The sequence below is a fragment of the Hyperolius riggenbachi genome, chromosome 3 (genome assembly GCF_040937935.1).
Source record: "Hyperolius riggenbachi isolate aHypRig1 chromosome 3, aHypRig1.pri, whole genome shotgun sequence".
In the NCBI taxonomy this organism is placed as follows: domain Eukaryota; kingdom Metazoa; phylum Chordata; class Amphibia; order Anura; family Hyperoliidae; genus Hyperolius; species Hyperolius riggenbachi.
In genome coordinates this window covers 470,789,873-470,805,170 of record NC_090648.1, presented here as the reverse complement: position 1 = coordinate 470,805,170, position 15,298 = coordinate 470,789,873, and the positions used below count along the sequence as shown (strand labels likewise).

Genomic DNA, 15,298 nt, shown 5'->3' with positions numbered 1-15,298 from the left:
TAGCTGCTCTCATCCTCACATGTCTGTTCGCTGTCAACAGCTCCTGTTCACTATAGAATAGAATCCCTTTATAGTAAACTCCAAGGGACCTGGCCAAGTACTTTACTATATCAGAATTGGTCGTACATTCTATATGTATACAGGCACAAGTGCCGAGAACTGGGAACAGAGTTTACTATATCCAGAGGCTATATCAGTTTACTATAACAAGGTTCTAGTGTATACTAGAAAAAATATTCTAATTATATTAAATAGGTGTCCAAATTACTAAGCAGAGCAGAGCTTCGATAGCCAGCTGGACAAATTAAAAGTTTGCAGCAGCAGACTAACTAGAGTGCTTCTCAAAATTCTCCCTTCTCATGTAATTGAGTGTCTGCTTTCCATCCCCAAAAAATACTGTCCAGAGCATGAAGGTAAAATTTAGCCACCCCTTTACCCCAAGTATCCTCTTTGGTTTCCTGCACAGAATCTGTTGCCGGAAATTAAGTTGCTAACCCTTTTATTTGTGGTCTCAAGCTTAAGTAAGATTTGGGAATTGGGCTTGAAATTTCTTCAGGAATGGAATAAGCAGTTATTTTGCTACAACAATGCGCCAAAAATGGAAGCGATCTATTAATCATGTAAACACTGGCAGTGGATTTAAACCCTTATCCGGTGTTGCGGCAGCAGACAGGCGTGAGTCACTGCGCCATTACCCAACAGCGGCGAGGCTTCGGCTGAGCAGCCTACGCTGGTCTTGTGAGGTCCAGACCGCCGGTCAGTTTCCTGGCGTCCAATCCGCTCGCAGATGTGATGTTTCTGCAAGTGAAGAAAGAACATTTGTACATTTCCAAATATTTATCCCCCCCCCACCTCCAAACTCAGCATCATCCTGTAGCAGCCCTGCAAGGTAAGCCTGCCCCCCTCCTCTGCCTATCTGATCTCACCCCAGCTGCTCCAGGCAGTACAAGTCACCGATCTGCTCCAAAGTGTGCCAGCATCATCTGTATAAACTGGTTTACTGAACAGTGACAGGAGAAGCGCTGTGTTTATATGTGGGGAATACACAGACTGCGAGGAGCACTTAGCCAGAGATCAGTCATGTCTCTACCCACCTCCTCCTTGCCATGTGCTAGCGGCCGCACAGAGACAGTGCTCAGACCTGCAGCATCCTCGGGAGCCTCTGAACGCTTCTGGAGAAACAAAAATAGAATATGGAATCAGAGCAGAATCCCAGCCCAACACTGGCCATAGCAACACATCCGCACTGCCATTCACTTCTGTCCAGGAAAACAGAAATACTACTTCTGAAAAGGCTAGGTTATTGCTAAGCCTAAGCAAGAGGAGACTCAAACTTTGCGCAGAGTTCAGATCACCTCAAATGCGGCAGACTGACTCACACAGGAGAGGTGCAGCACTCCCCCTCCCAGCAAAGTAAACTAGGGAGGACTGCACATAGAAAACGCTGAGCTCTCGTTAGAACACCCAGCATGCTTTGCCAGTCGTTATGACAGCATTTTGTTTTTAAAAGTTCATTCACAAAACCCATAACATAATGTAGCGGCATATCAGAAGAAAATACATTAAAGTGAACCAGAGACTAAGCACCCTCATGTATTTTACCATATATATCAGTGGGAACATTAGAGAAAACACCTACCCTGCTCTCTGTTTCATTCTTCACTGCTCAGCCTGCTTGTTATCAGCCCTGATAAAATCCCCCACTGAGCAATCAGTCTGGCTTTGCTTAGGAAATATTATAGCCGAGTCTGTTTTCTCTGATGTCTTACCAAGCCCAAGCCTGCCCCCTTCTGGCTCTGCTATAATGACTCAGCTATAATGATTCCTGAGCAAAGCCAGACTGATTGCTCAGTCAGGGATTTTATCAGGGCTGATAAGAAGCAGGCTGAACAGTGAAGGATGAAACAGAAAGCAGGGTAGGTATTTTCTCTAATGTTACCACTGATGTATATGGTAAAATACATGAGGGTGCCTTGTCTTTGGTTCACTTTAAATGAAAAAATAAAATAATACTGTTGAGTAGTAGTATTATACCCTCCATTGCTGCCATAGTTAAGCTATGTACACATGCTATACAAAAGTCAGTGTAAACGTCCAAACGACAGGTTTCACCTAAATCGCAAAAAATGCAACTGAACAAAAATTATGAGGGACAGATTTTGCCCGATCCATCTGGCAGCTCAACTAACACAACTGTTGGGCAAATATCGTGCAGTGGGCCACCAGTGTAAAATGTCGTTTAAATGACGTTCTACAGAATGCGTGCATGTCTTACATAATGTAATCACCGCTTGTGCGCACAGTATGCAAATAAGTTGGGTGTTTGAAATATAAATGTGAGGACAAGGTCGTTAGGTTGGAAAGACAAGTTGTTTGTCTAGAGGCGCGTACACACGCCGTACTTCTTCAAACGACGGTGCGGTCATTCTGCGGACAGTTGCACGTGAGTACAAGCTGTTGGCAGACTGACAAGACTGTTTTGATCAGTGTACGCGCCTTAGGTCACCGGTAAAGTCACTTCCACAATGTTGGTTGTTTGTTTGCGGTGACTTTTCTATAGTATGTATATAGACCAGGCATGGGCAAACTCTGCCCTCCAGTTGTTACGGAACTACAAGTCCAACAATGCATTTACCTTTATGAGTCATGACTGTGGCTGTCAGACTCCTGCAATGCATTGTGAGACTTGTAGTTCCTTAACAGCTGGAGGGCCAAGTTTGCCCATGCCTGATATAGACCCAAGATTGAGATTATATATTAGATTAGACTGAGTCACACATACATACAATCTTATCATCGGGATATTAACAGAGATTACCTGATAAAGCAGCAAACTTTCCTGCAGCCGATCGACAGTCTCTGCAAAAAAGGAGAAATAAAACGATTAAACGTCCTCACATGTAAAACCTAATCAAAATGAATAATTCCTGTTAAAGCTGAAAGTTCCTGTGTACCAAAGAATGAAATACCAGCTGTTACAAAATACAGGCACTTCCTGTTTAGGTTAATAGCCGCCTCCTGTGTGCACAGTTACCAGTTCCTGGACCTAAACTTTTGCACAGGACAGAAGAAAAACAGACAATGCACCATTTAGAGAGTTTAACCTGTCCAATTCCACCTCATCTGTGACTAGGCACAAGTGGAATTTGATCTCTCAGCTGTGTCAGCTCAGGAACCCCAGCTGATTCAGCAGAGCAGCTAATTTGTAAACATAGGATGGTAACCCTATGTCTGCTTCCATGAACGCAGGAAGTAAACACACTGCAGATTTATTGCAGGATTTCTATTAGCTGCAACAAATGTTTTTCTTTAAAGGCTATTATGCTGTTGCTTAGAGCTATGCTGTTACTTTTAGAGCAAAGAGGAAATTCTGAGTTCAGGTCCACTTTAATAAGGGTGATAGTGCTCAGGGAGTTCAGATTTTTGTGCAGGTGGAGAGACAGGTGGCCACACACTAGTAAATTTCTGGTTGAAATGATCATTTGATCAGATCTGCTAAAATGTGATGCTGCAAATGATGAGAATACTCTTCAAGATTGGACTGCTGACATCCAAATCCCTGCACAATCTGGGCCCTGGATACATGAAGGACTTGCTGAAGCTGCACCACACCTCTCACAACCTCAGATCAGCAAGTTCTATAAACTTGGTCACTCCCAGAGTGCACCTCAAAAAATCTGGAGACAGAGCCTTCTGTCATGCTGCCCCTACTCTTTGGAACTCCCTACCACACCCAGTAAAGACAGCACCATCCCTGGAGCTATTCAAATCCAGACTGAAAAGCCACCTGTTTAGCCTGGCATTTCCAGATTTATAAAATTCTTCCCCTGTACCACGATGGTCGGAGCCATGCTTATGCGCTTTGAGTCCCACGGGAGAAAAGCGCTTTACAAATGTTATTTGTTGTTGTTGTTGTTGTTGCAGATTTATTGCAGGATTTCTATTAGCTGCAACAAATGTTTTTCTTTAAAGGCTATTATGCTGTTGCTTAGAGCTATGCTGTTACTTTTAGAGCAAAGAGGAAATTCTGAGTTCAGGTCCACTTTAATAAGGGTGATAGTGCTCAGGGAGTTCAGATTTTTGTGCAGGTGGAGAGACAGGTGGCCACACACTAGTAAATTTCTGGTTGAAATGATCATTTGATCAGATCTGCTAAAATGTGATGCTGCAAATGATGCCCGATTGATGGATTTTTGCCCAAAAATAAATTGGTTCGATTGCGCCAGATGGAAGATGTTGCTTGATCGCCGGAGGGTTGCAGTGCATTGTTAGCGATGTTGGATTTCAGGATGACCGATACAGCAGTGCAGTTACCATCTCCTGTCTGCCACCACTTCCTCACAGGTCTCCTTTCCACAGCCAGGCCTTCTCCCTGTTTCTTCTCTGCTTGGGTGCCTATGTCACATGACAAACACCTAACCAAATACTAGAGGCCCCTAGTGGTCACGTAAGGTACGTGCCAGGCTGCCCCTAGTGTTTGGCCTTTAGCATTCAATCACAGGACACACAACTCCTTGGGTGTGAAAAGACAGGCCCATTCACACTGGGGCGATTAGCGGGCTATTACCGCAAATCGTACATGGCAGTGATCTCACTGCCACCGTTGCCGGTAATTCGCGATTAGTGGTGATCGCCAAATGCGTTACCTGCAGCATTTTCTCACAATTTTAGAGCCATCGTGATTAAAATGCTAAAAAAAAGCGCTAATCGCAATCGCTCAAAAATCATGAGTACAGTGATTTTACCACGTTAATCGTGGCTACCAGTAGAATGGAGAATACTCTTCAAGATTGGACTGCTGACATCCAAATCCCTGCACAATCTGGGCCCTGGATACATGAAGGACTTGCTGAAGCTGCACCACACCTCTCACAACCTCAGATCAGCAAGTTCTATAAACTTGGTCACTCCCAGAGTGCACCTCAAAAAATCTGGAGACAGAGCCTTCTGTCATGCTGCCCCTACTCTTTGGAACTCCCTACCACACCCAGTAAAGACAGCACCATCCCTGGAGCTATTCAAATCCAGACTGAAAAGCCACCTGTTTAGCCTGGCATTTCCAGATTTATAAAATTCTTCCCCTGTACCACGATGGTCGGAGCCATGCTTATGCGCTTTGAGTCCCACGGGAGAAAAGCGCTTTACAAATGTTATTTGTTGTTGTTGTTGTTGTTGTTGCAGATTTATTGCAGGATTTCTATTAGCTGCAACAAATGTTTTTCTTTAAAGGCTATTATGCTGTTGCTTAGAGCTATGCTGTTACTTTTAGAGCAAAGAGGAAATTCTGAGTTCAGGTCCACTTTAATAAGGGTGATAGTGCTCAGGGAGTTCAGATTTTTGTGCAGGTGGAGAGACAGGTGGCCACACACTAGTAAATTTCTGGTTGAAATGATCATTTGATCAGATCTGCTAAAATGTGATGCTGCAAATGATGCCCGATTGATGGATTTTTGCCCAAAAATAAATTGGTTCGATTGCGCCAGATGGAAGATGTTGCTTGATCGCCGGAGGGTTGCAGTGCATTGTTAGCGATGTTGGATTTCAGGATGACCGATACAGCAGTGCAGTTACCATCTCCTGTCTGCCACCACTTCCTCACAGGTCTCCTTTCCACAGCCAGGCCTTCTCCCTGTTTCTTCTCTGCTTGGGTGCCTATGTCACATGACAAACACCTAACCAAATACTAGAGGCCCCTAGTGGTCACGTAAGGTACGTGCCAGGCTGCCCCTAGTGTTTGGCCTTTAGCATTCAATCACAGGACACACAACTCCTTGGGTGTGAAAAGACAGGCCCATTCACACTGGGGCGATTAGCGGGCTATTACCGCAAATCGTACATGGCAGTGATCTCACTGCCACCGTTGCCGGTAATTCGCGATTAGTGGTGATCGCCAAATGCGTTACCTGCAGCATTTTCTCACAATTTTAGAGCCATCGTGATTAAAATGCTAAAAAAAAGCGCTAATCGCAATCGCTCAAAAATCATGAGTACAGTGATTTTACCACGTTAATCGTGGTTAAATCGCCAGCGCAAAACTCTAGCTCTAATGTTTTGCATTTACAAGTGAGAACGGGCCCAAAGAAGCCCTGGCGGCGATGTAGAAACGCCCAGGCGGACAGGTCAGTGTAAGCTCTGTTGTCCCTACACTTTGCACAGGCCGAGGTTTTGATAAAAAAGAATCATTCATAAAAATGTTACCATTAATGCATATCTCCCAACTCTTTGAGAAAGTAGAGGGACACCTGCCACACCCCTAACCACACCCCTCGCAATGCAAAACAAAGAATCAATAGATTTATCAATCAAACCCACTCTGGTCCTTTCTATAAAATTAGTCTTTCTTAATTTTAACATTTGAAAATAAGAAACATATCAATTTAATTGATGGGAATAAAGATTCTTTACTTCTGCCCCTAGAGACCAGGCTATTTTTTTTACTAATTAGGCCACTGCACCTTTAAGGCCTCGCTGCAGGGTCGTATAACCTAGCACACAAGTGACCCCCCCCCCTTTTCTGCCCACCCACAGAGATTTCTGTTGGTGGGCTCCGATTGCTGCTGGAGTGTTAGTTTATTTTTTTATAAATATTTGTTTTTTTAAATAGTTTTTGCTATTTTTTTAAATTATTTTCTATCTCTCCCTCCACCAGCCAATTACAGCGATCAGCTGTCAGCCTATGACAGCAGATCGCTTCTCTGCCTCTAGAGGGGACAGCAGTGTCACACGGCTGTCCATAGTACAGCACTGCCATAGATCGCACGCTGTACCATGTAAATAGACATCAGTTTCGCCATCTAATAGTCTCCTAGCGGCGATTGCTGCTGGGAGACTGATGGCGGATCGTGCGATCTCCTGCAAAACACCGCCCCAGGACTTCACGCCAAATTGGCATTGAGCGGTCCTGGGGCTGCCGCCGCGTCCATGCCGTTTGGCGTGGAGCGGTCGTTATCTAGTTAAACTGGAATTACTGGTGCCAGGAGCAGGCTTACTTTACACTTTTACTAGCTTTGGACATACCATACCTACCAACTTTTTGAGATAAGAAAGAGGGACACTTAAGCCACGCCCCTGCTGCACGCCCCCGTCACACCCCTAGTCACGCATGCCATAACTGGTCCTTCCTATCCTGGGTTCATTTTCCTTCATATTAACATTTACAAATAAGAAATCTATCCATTTAAAGGATGAGGATAAAGTTTAGAGTCAAACACATTTTGTCGGCAGAAAAATATATATATTGCATAGATCTTTACACCAATCCTGGAACAGGGACAAAGGTATGGATATGGAGTTAGAACCTCTGGCTGGTTGTATCTCTTTGCTGGGATCTTAGCACTTCCTATGGTCTCACCAAGCTACATTTTTTGATCATGTGACCCAAACAACACAGGGTCAAATAAGAAGCAATAACTCTGCACTGTGTGCCTTGGGGAGGGGAAGTGGTGTTGGTGCCTCAGTGCAAAGCCAACATGCTGGTGTTATGTCTGATTGTGCTGCTTGAAAGCTGCCTTCCTCACCGAGTATCACGCATGCTCAGTGGGGACATAAATATAAATTCCCCTGAAATATCTCTGCTTCCACATGTCCTACACTGCCTACATTTTCAAGGTAGGGAGGGGACCCCCCGAACGACCTCTGTGCAAAATTGCAGCCCCCAAGCCCTGCTGGTTGCAGAGACAGATTACATAAGGCTATCTCGGGAACCAGCAGGAGTTGGGGCTGCAAGTTTGCTAAATACAAAAAGTGCCATCACTCCGAGGATATGCTAATGCAGGCAATCTTTATTGGGATATTAGTAAAAAAAACGTCCAAAAAACACACACATTTAAAACCACTTAAAATGAATGGTGGAGTGCTCTACTTCACACACACAGCTAACAACCAAACGCTCACCCTCACGCCGGTACCGACAAGCACACACAATCAGATGTCTTTGTGGCGGCAGGGAGAGAGAGGCATATCAGCTGCGGAGTAGTATGAGAAACAGAGGCGCCAGCAGGATAAAATTAGAGAAAAATTTTAAGATTTGCTTGGAGGAAGTGGTGGGCTTACCTCCAGAAAGCAGACACGAAATACTGTCTGAATAGTGACAAACACATTTATTATATGGTACCCCAAAGGTGCAACGCGTTTCGCAGGCCAAGCCCGCTTCATCAGGCAATAAAGTGGGGACAACAGAATTTCGGCAGTAACGAGTATAGCGCTGAGGCAGCGGGGCAGCGCAAATTCGCAGGCAGCAGGATCAGACAACACCGGCACTTTGAAGTAGAGCTTCTACTGTCACCATCCACTTATGGCAATGTCAGTTTTGGGGAGAGCGAGCCTTTAACCTATCAATGCACAGTTCTCTCTCACATAATTAGTGACAGGAAGTTAACTGTGTACAGGAAAATATAATCCCCAGAAGAATTTACTTAAAATACATTTTAATCTCTAGATTTCCGGGCATATTAGAGAAGATGATTATAGGAGAAAATGAGCTGTAATTACTGTATATTTATCAGTTGGCTGGGCAGTTATCATTCTCAACGGATGTCCCTCAAATGAGAAGCAGCTTGTAATCGCAGAGAACAAGCAGAGGATGCATGCCGCAACACAGGGCTCCCGCATCATACAGCGAGTTCAACATTTCTGACATTCTTCTGCAACAGAGGCAAATATACAGCCTAACCTGTTATCAGGTCTGTAGAAAGACAAAAAGAAACAACAGTCGAGAGCTCCCAATAGTGTATTATTGCTGATATAAGGTAATCTTCAATTTGTACAGCAGATATGGATATACTCACAAGTCTGGGTGCCGACCTCAGGCAACCACTCCAATCGCATATGAGGATATTAAGCCTGTCCCTACTCAGGCTAAGAAGTCGCTCTCCGTAGAAGAAAAATAAGGGTGTACACACCCATCCACCAGGTGGATAATGATACTTGTAGAAGTTACAGAGGCGCCAGCAGAATAAAAATTAGTAGTCTATTAAAAACAAATAAAAAATTGGGGGACCGGGGTGGATCCGTTTCCCCAAAAGACTGGATAGTGTAATGGTAATGGATAAGGGCTAAGGGCTCTGCCTCTGATGTAGGAGTCCTGGGTTCAAATCCTGGCTCTTCCTACTCAGTAAGCCAGCACCTATTCAGTAAGGAGTTCATTGGGCAAGTCTGCTACTGCCTACTGAGTGCGCTCTTGTGGCTGCCTCGCAAGCGCTTTGAGTCAGACAGGAGAAAGGCGCTATACAAAAAAAGGAATTATTAATATATATGACACAAACACCATATATGGCGCTGCACCTATCTGCACAACCTCGAAGTTACTCCTGCTCTTGTATTTGCCTGAGGAAGCGGGCTTGGGACCCGCGAAATGCGTTGCATAATTTTATGTGGAGTACTGATTCAATATATATTTTTCTGGATACCATATATGGTGGTTGTGTCATATATATTGGGGAGACTGATCCACCCCAGTCCCCCAATTTTTTATTTGGTTTTAACAGACTACTAATTTTTATCCTGCTGGCGCCTCTGTAACTACTACTGTTATCAGATCTGTGAGGGAAACACATAAATGTGCATGTGGTATATTGACTTTACACCTTATTTTGAAATAAATTATTTTTTACATTAGAAAAATATCAATTACTACACCCCCCCCCCCCTTCTTCCCCAAGTCAGAAAGCAGTTAGAGAGTCATTCAAAGAAAACATGAATTACTGTGGGATATCAACCTAAAGTGTAATTATGACTCTCTGTCTCACCTATTGACTTAATACAGATCGACAAATATAGATTATAGGGAGCTGAGATATAACAATTTACAAATTTATTAATCAATTAGCACATATCAAAAACACAATCAATTTCCACATGATTAAAACCAATTAAAAATCATATTTTCTATAGATCCAACCCTGTACAGGATATTTCATTGCGGGCAATATAGCTCTAGGTGCACCTATTAATACTAGTATATGCATATATATATATATATATATATCTTCAGGCCCTTTTAAATCCTGTTGGGTCAGGCTATAGAACGTCATCCACTAAAACGCAGTATCTTCAATCCACCCTGTATGTCGCACCTAGAGCTATATTGCCCGCAATGAAATATCCTGTACAGGGTTGGATCTATAGAAAATATGATTTTTAATTGGTTTTAATCATGTAGCACATATCAAAAACACATAATCAATTTCCAATTGATTAATACATTTGTAAATGGTTATATCTCAGCTCCCTATAATCTATATTAGTTAAAGAGACTCCGTAACAAAAATTGCATCCTGTTTATCATCCTACAAGTTCCAAAAGCTATTCTAATGTGTTCTGGCTTACTGCAGCACTTTCTGCTATCACAGTCGCTGTAATAAATCAATGTATCTTTCCCCTGTCAGACTTGTCAGCCTGTGTCTGGAAGGCTGCCAAGTTCTTCAGTATTGTGGTTCTGCTATGAACTCCCCCTTCCAGGTCCCTCTATGCACACTGCCTGTGTATTATTTAGATTAGGGCAGCTTCTCTCTTATCTTTTACAAGCTGGATAAATCGTCCTCTGAGCTGGCTGGGCTTTCACATACTGAGGAATTACAGACAAAGGCAAAGCTGTTTGCAGGAAGAAACGAGCAGCCTGAAACTTCAGTGCATGAGAGATGCAGGGGGAAAGAAACACACAAATGTTCTCTTGAGATTCAAAAGGAAGGCTGTATACAGCCTGATTGTGTATGGATGTATTTTCTATGTGTGGACATACTGTACAGCAACCTACTTCCTGTTTTGGTGGCCATTTTGTTTGTTTATAAACAAACTTTTTAAAACTGTTTTTAACCACTTTTAATGCGGCGAGGAGCGGCGAAATTGTGACAGAGGGTAATAGGAGATGTCCCCTAACGCACTGGTATGTTTACTTTTGTGCGATTTTAACAATACAGATTCTCTTTAAAGAGGCATTGCAGTGAAATAATAATCATGATCAAAATTGCTTACAGTTTACAATATTCATTTATAGATTATTTAGCCAGTGTTTGCCCATTGTAAAATCTTTCCTCTCCCTGATTCACATTCTGAAATGTATCACTGGTGGTGACATCTTTAGTTCTGCCGGGTGATCTGTACGGAGTTTTACACAGAGGGAGATATTGCTTGCTTGGCAGTTGGAAAAAGCCATTATTTCCCACAACGCAACTGGGTTCACAGACAGTAAACTGTCAGGACCAGGTCATGACATCACACCGTGGGAGGGTTTTCACTACAATATCAGCCATACAGACCCCCCTGATGATCTCAATCAATTCACTTTAGTGCTGACTCTTGAGATCCTCCACCAACACCACTAAAAATATAGATACGCTTACCAGAAATCCATAGTCCTTAATTACAGGGTCTATATATGGCTTGTATGGGCCTGCAGCTGGCGTCTCTCCTGCTGGCCTCCTTCTTGTCACACAGTATCAACCTTAGAGATGCAGTTTAAAATGAATAAAATAGATCTAAGCACCGTCAGCAGATTTATCTCCTCATAAAACGTATAAAAATTAAAATCGTGTACTCATGTAAGGGCCCTTTTGACAGGGACCCAAATATAACGCAGCATTTCACAAAAGGCAGGGCGCCGTCCAACCAATGGTAAATCACCACGCTCTGGCGATTTTTATATGTTTTATGAGGAAAAAAATCTGCTGATGGTGATAGATACGCTTAGATCTATTTTATTCATCTTAAACTGCATATCTATGGTGAATCTACTATCTTGAGTGACGGTTGATACTGTGTGACAAGAGGGAGGCCAGCAGGAGAGACGCCAGCTGCAGGTCCATACAAGCCATATACAGACCCTATAATTAAGGTCTATGGATTTCTGATAAGCGTATCTGTTTTTAGTGGTGTTGTTGGAGGATCTCAAAAGTCAGTGTAGTGAATTGATTGACATTTTCGGAGGATTACTGGAATATTGGACTTTAGCAGTTGTGTTTTTAGACTGTTTCAATTTCTATTGGAGCACTGATATATTTTTTGATACTATTGAGCTTACCCCCTTGATGATCTATTTGAGAAAAGGTAAAGATTTCTCGTGGGAAAGGGGGTAACAGCTACTGATTGGGATGCAGTTCAATCCTTGGTTAAAAGTTCCACTTTAAGGCCTCTTTCACAGTGGGACATTGCGTTTCATGCAATGTTAAAGTCGCACAACGTGCCCCTAACAGCGCATGTAGGTTGGACGTTATTTTGCACTGCGTTCTGTGTCTCTTGGTGCGCCATTTTCGTCGCATACTGATGGAAAAAAAATATTACTGAGCCATACCTCCCAATGAGAAAAAGGGTCACTTAGGCCACACCCCTGGCCATACTCTCACCACACCTCTAGTCACGCATTCCATAAAGATTTCATAAGAAACATATGTTGTTTTATAATTCAAACCACACTGCTTTTTCTATCCTGGTTCATTTTCCTTCATATTCACATTTTAATATTAGTAATATATAGTGTTGTCCGGATCATGAACGATTCGGATCTTTGATCCGAATCTATTTTGTGAGTCGAATCATCCGAATCATCAAAATGAGTGATTCGGATCGGAAAGGGGCGGGGCCAGGAGCGACACGCCCCCTCTCAGCGGGCAGCGGGGTCCTGGAAGCAGAGCTGAGATTGATCGCTCTGTTGGATGGGAGGCAGCCTTGCAGGGACAGGTAGATGAGAGAGAGGGGACATGGGTGCCACTGCCAGATATGTGTAGAGCACATATACTGGCTATAACGTGCCTCTGACTATAGGCTGTCTGTTCCGTAGTGCTGCACATTGAACACATAGGAAGCTTTTGGCTCAGACAGCACAGCTCAGTAACTTTGCAGGCACTGTGATTGAAAGGCAGTATGATCCTCCTGCATTCGCTCTATACAGCTGCACTTATCTTCTGGGAATGCTTTCTTTCACTGTGCAACGTTTTCTTTCAAAGTGTACAGATGAACATGTAGGTGAAATACATGTAAAGCATATGACTTCAGCATGTGGGTATTACGTGCAAACATTTCTGCTCTCTGTTCATCCCTCCTCCCTTCTCTGTCCACTCCCTGCCCTCTGTCCATCTTCTCCCCTTCTCTGTGTGTCCATCCACCTCCCCTTCTCCTGTCCTGCTAGTCATTTCACCCCCGAATGCTTCATTAGTAAAATGATCCGAGATTCGGATCAAAGATCCGGATCTCTTCAATGATCCGATTCGAATCATCCGGATCATTGAAAAGATCCGAACTTCCCATCTCTAGTAATATATCAATTTAAAGGTTGGGAATAAAGTTTAGTCAAACACACACATTTTTAGTATAGAAATATATATATTTACATAGAAAGAGGGACAAAGTCCTGAAAGAGGGACAAATGAGGGTGAAAGAGGGACATAGGGACAGGGCTCCCAAAAAGGGACTGTCCCTCCGAAAAAGGGACAGTTGGGAGCTATGCTGAGCATGTGCAACACACAACGCAGCAAATGTATTGCTAAACGCACAGCATGAAGCACTTTCTAAATATTGCTACACGTTACACACAACGCAACGTGTGCACTGCGAATGTCGCACAGACTTTGTATTGCTGTGCGTTATACATTTTTATAACGTGCGACTTTAACGTCCCACTGTGAAAGAGGCCTAAAGCTGAACTGAAGAATCCTAATAAAAAAGAGCCACAACAGAGGAACAGAGGATTGTTTGGAGACTTAGCGGGAACAGGTTGGCTGAAGGGGGCTGGCAGAAACTCTTATCTATTTTTTAGGATTCGTCAGTTCCGCTTCAAGTGCGTCGCGATGAATAACGTTGCGTCTCGGCAATAAAATAGACTGCAATATAAATATTTGTGGCTATGAGATGCCAGATAATGAGGAGCAGAGTCGTGGACTTTACGTAGCTTACAGTGGCGCAACTAAGGGGACTGAATGGACTGCGACAGAGCAGACTACAGGGGGCTGGAGGAAGCCCCAGGCATTTTCGTCTCAGGTACACTTTAATCCATTTTACTCTATGTGGGACAGCAAGGAGGGGTGGAACAGGCAACCTGTCAGAATAAATGGGAGCAGAGCTGGGAATTGCTGGAGGGAGACCCAGCTGTAATATGATAAGCAGGGGACTCCGGGCACCAGACTCCCAATATAATAAACACTGCATTTTACAGGTACAAATCTAACCTCTGGCTATAAAAAGAGCTCAGATAAGCATTCGCTGTGTGTAGAAGCATTAGCTGTGCGTAGAGCAGGCACCTAAAATTACCCAGCATACTATTATGTAATGCATTTCCTGCAAGTGACCCGCTCTTCCCCAGCACAGGAGAGCTGGACTGATTCAGCAGAAAAAAAGCCGAAGTCCGGTGAGGCAACAGGAACTTGCTCTGAGCTGAGTCTGCATGAGCTTCTGTTGTCAGTCAGTGGTGGGTGTGGCATTGAGAGCTGTCCTCTACCTCTAATACTTTTAGCCATAGAGTAGACCCTGAACAAGCATGCAGATCAGGTGTTTCTGACTGAAGACTGGGTTAGCTACATGCTGTGATTTAAGGCCAAAGAGATCAGCAAGACTGCCAGGCAACTGGTATTGTATAAAATGAAATAAGGAAGGGGGGGGGGGGGAGTTATTATTAAAATCAGGGATGGTCAATGTGATGTAAATAATTCTGAGCGGATGGAGAATTATGCAAATTTGGTATGCAAATGTATGCATCTTGAAAATGGACCAGCTAGTGGAATTCGATTGGTCCATTTGCAAGCTGCATAAATTTGAATGACCTTGCATCAGTTTGGAATTATTTGCATGTAACCGAGAACTGTGCCTCTGTCTCCTATACCTCCTCTGTGCCCCCTGTGCCTGTAGTGTCCCCTTCTATGTCACCTGTTCCCCTGTGCCTTCAGTGTACCCCTTTGTCACCATTGCCCCCTGTACCTCCTCTGTGCCCCCTGTGCCTGTAGTGTCCCCTTCTATGTCACCTCTGCCCCCTCCCGCGCCATCTCTGTCCCCTGTACCTCCTCTGTGCCCCCTGTGCCTGTAGTGTCCCCTTCTAGGTCACCTCTGTATCCCTGTGCCTTCAGTGTCCCCTCCCGTGCCATCTCTGTCACCCGTACCTCATCTTTGCCCCCCCTCCATGTCACTTCTGTTCCCCGTGCCTTCAGGTGTCTCCCTCTTTCCCTGCACTGTGTCATCTCTGTCCCCCTGTACCATCAGTGACCTGCAGCAAAATGTCACTGTACTGGTTTAAAAACCATTTCTTCAATTTAAAAAAAAAAAAATAGATTAACTCAAGAATTACAAGGTCTTATTGAAAAAAAAGTTTTTTATCACT

At 43.8% G+C, this 15,298-nt stretch overlaps 2 protein-coding genes across 2 annotated transcripts in view; one reads left to right on the top strand and one right to left on the bottom strand.

Moving 5' to 3' along the window:
- The window catches only part of IRAG2 (inositol 1,4,5-triphosphate receptor associated 2), a 179,302-nt gene that overhangs the window by 69,776 nt on the left and 94,228 nt on the right, over positions 1-15,298 (bottom strand). The window contains 3 exon segments of the mRNA XM_068277999.1: positions 696-798; positions 1,095-1,172; positions 2,819-2,859. Of these exon segments, the coding sequence (XP_068134100.1) occupies positions 696-798; positions 1,095-1,172; positions 2,819-2,859 (222 nt within the window).
- The window catches only part of DNAI7 (dynein axonemal intermediate chain 7), a 169,162-nt gene that overhangs the window by 115,314 nt on the left and 38,550 nt on the right, over positions 1-15,298 (top strand). The gene's annotated exons all lie outside the window — the stretch shown is intronic.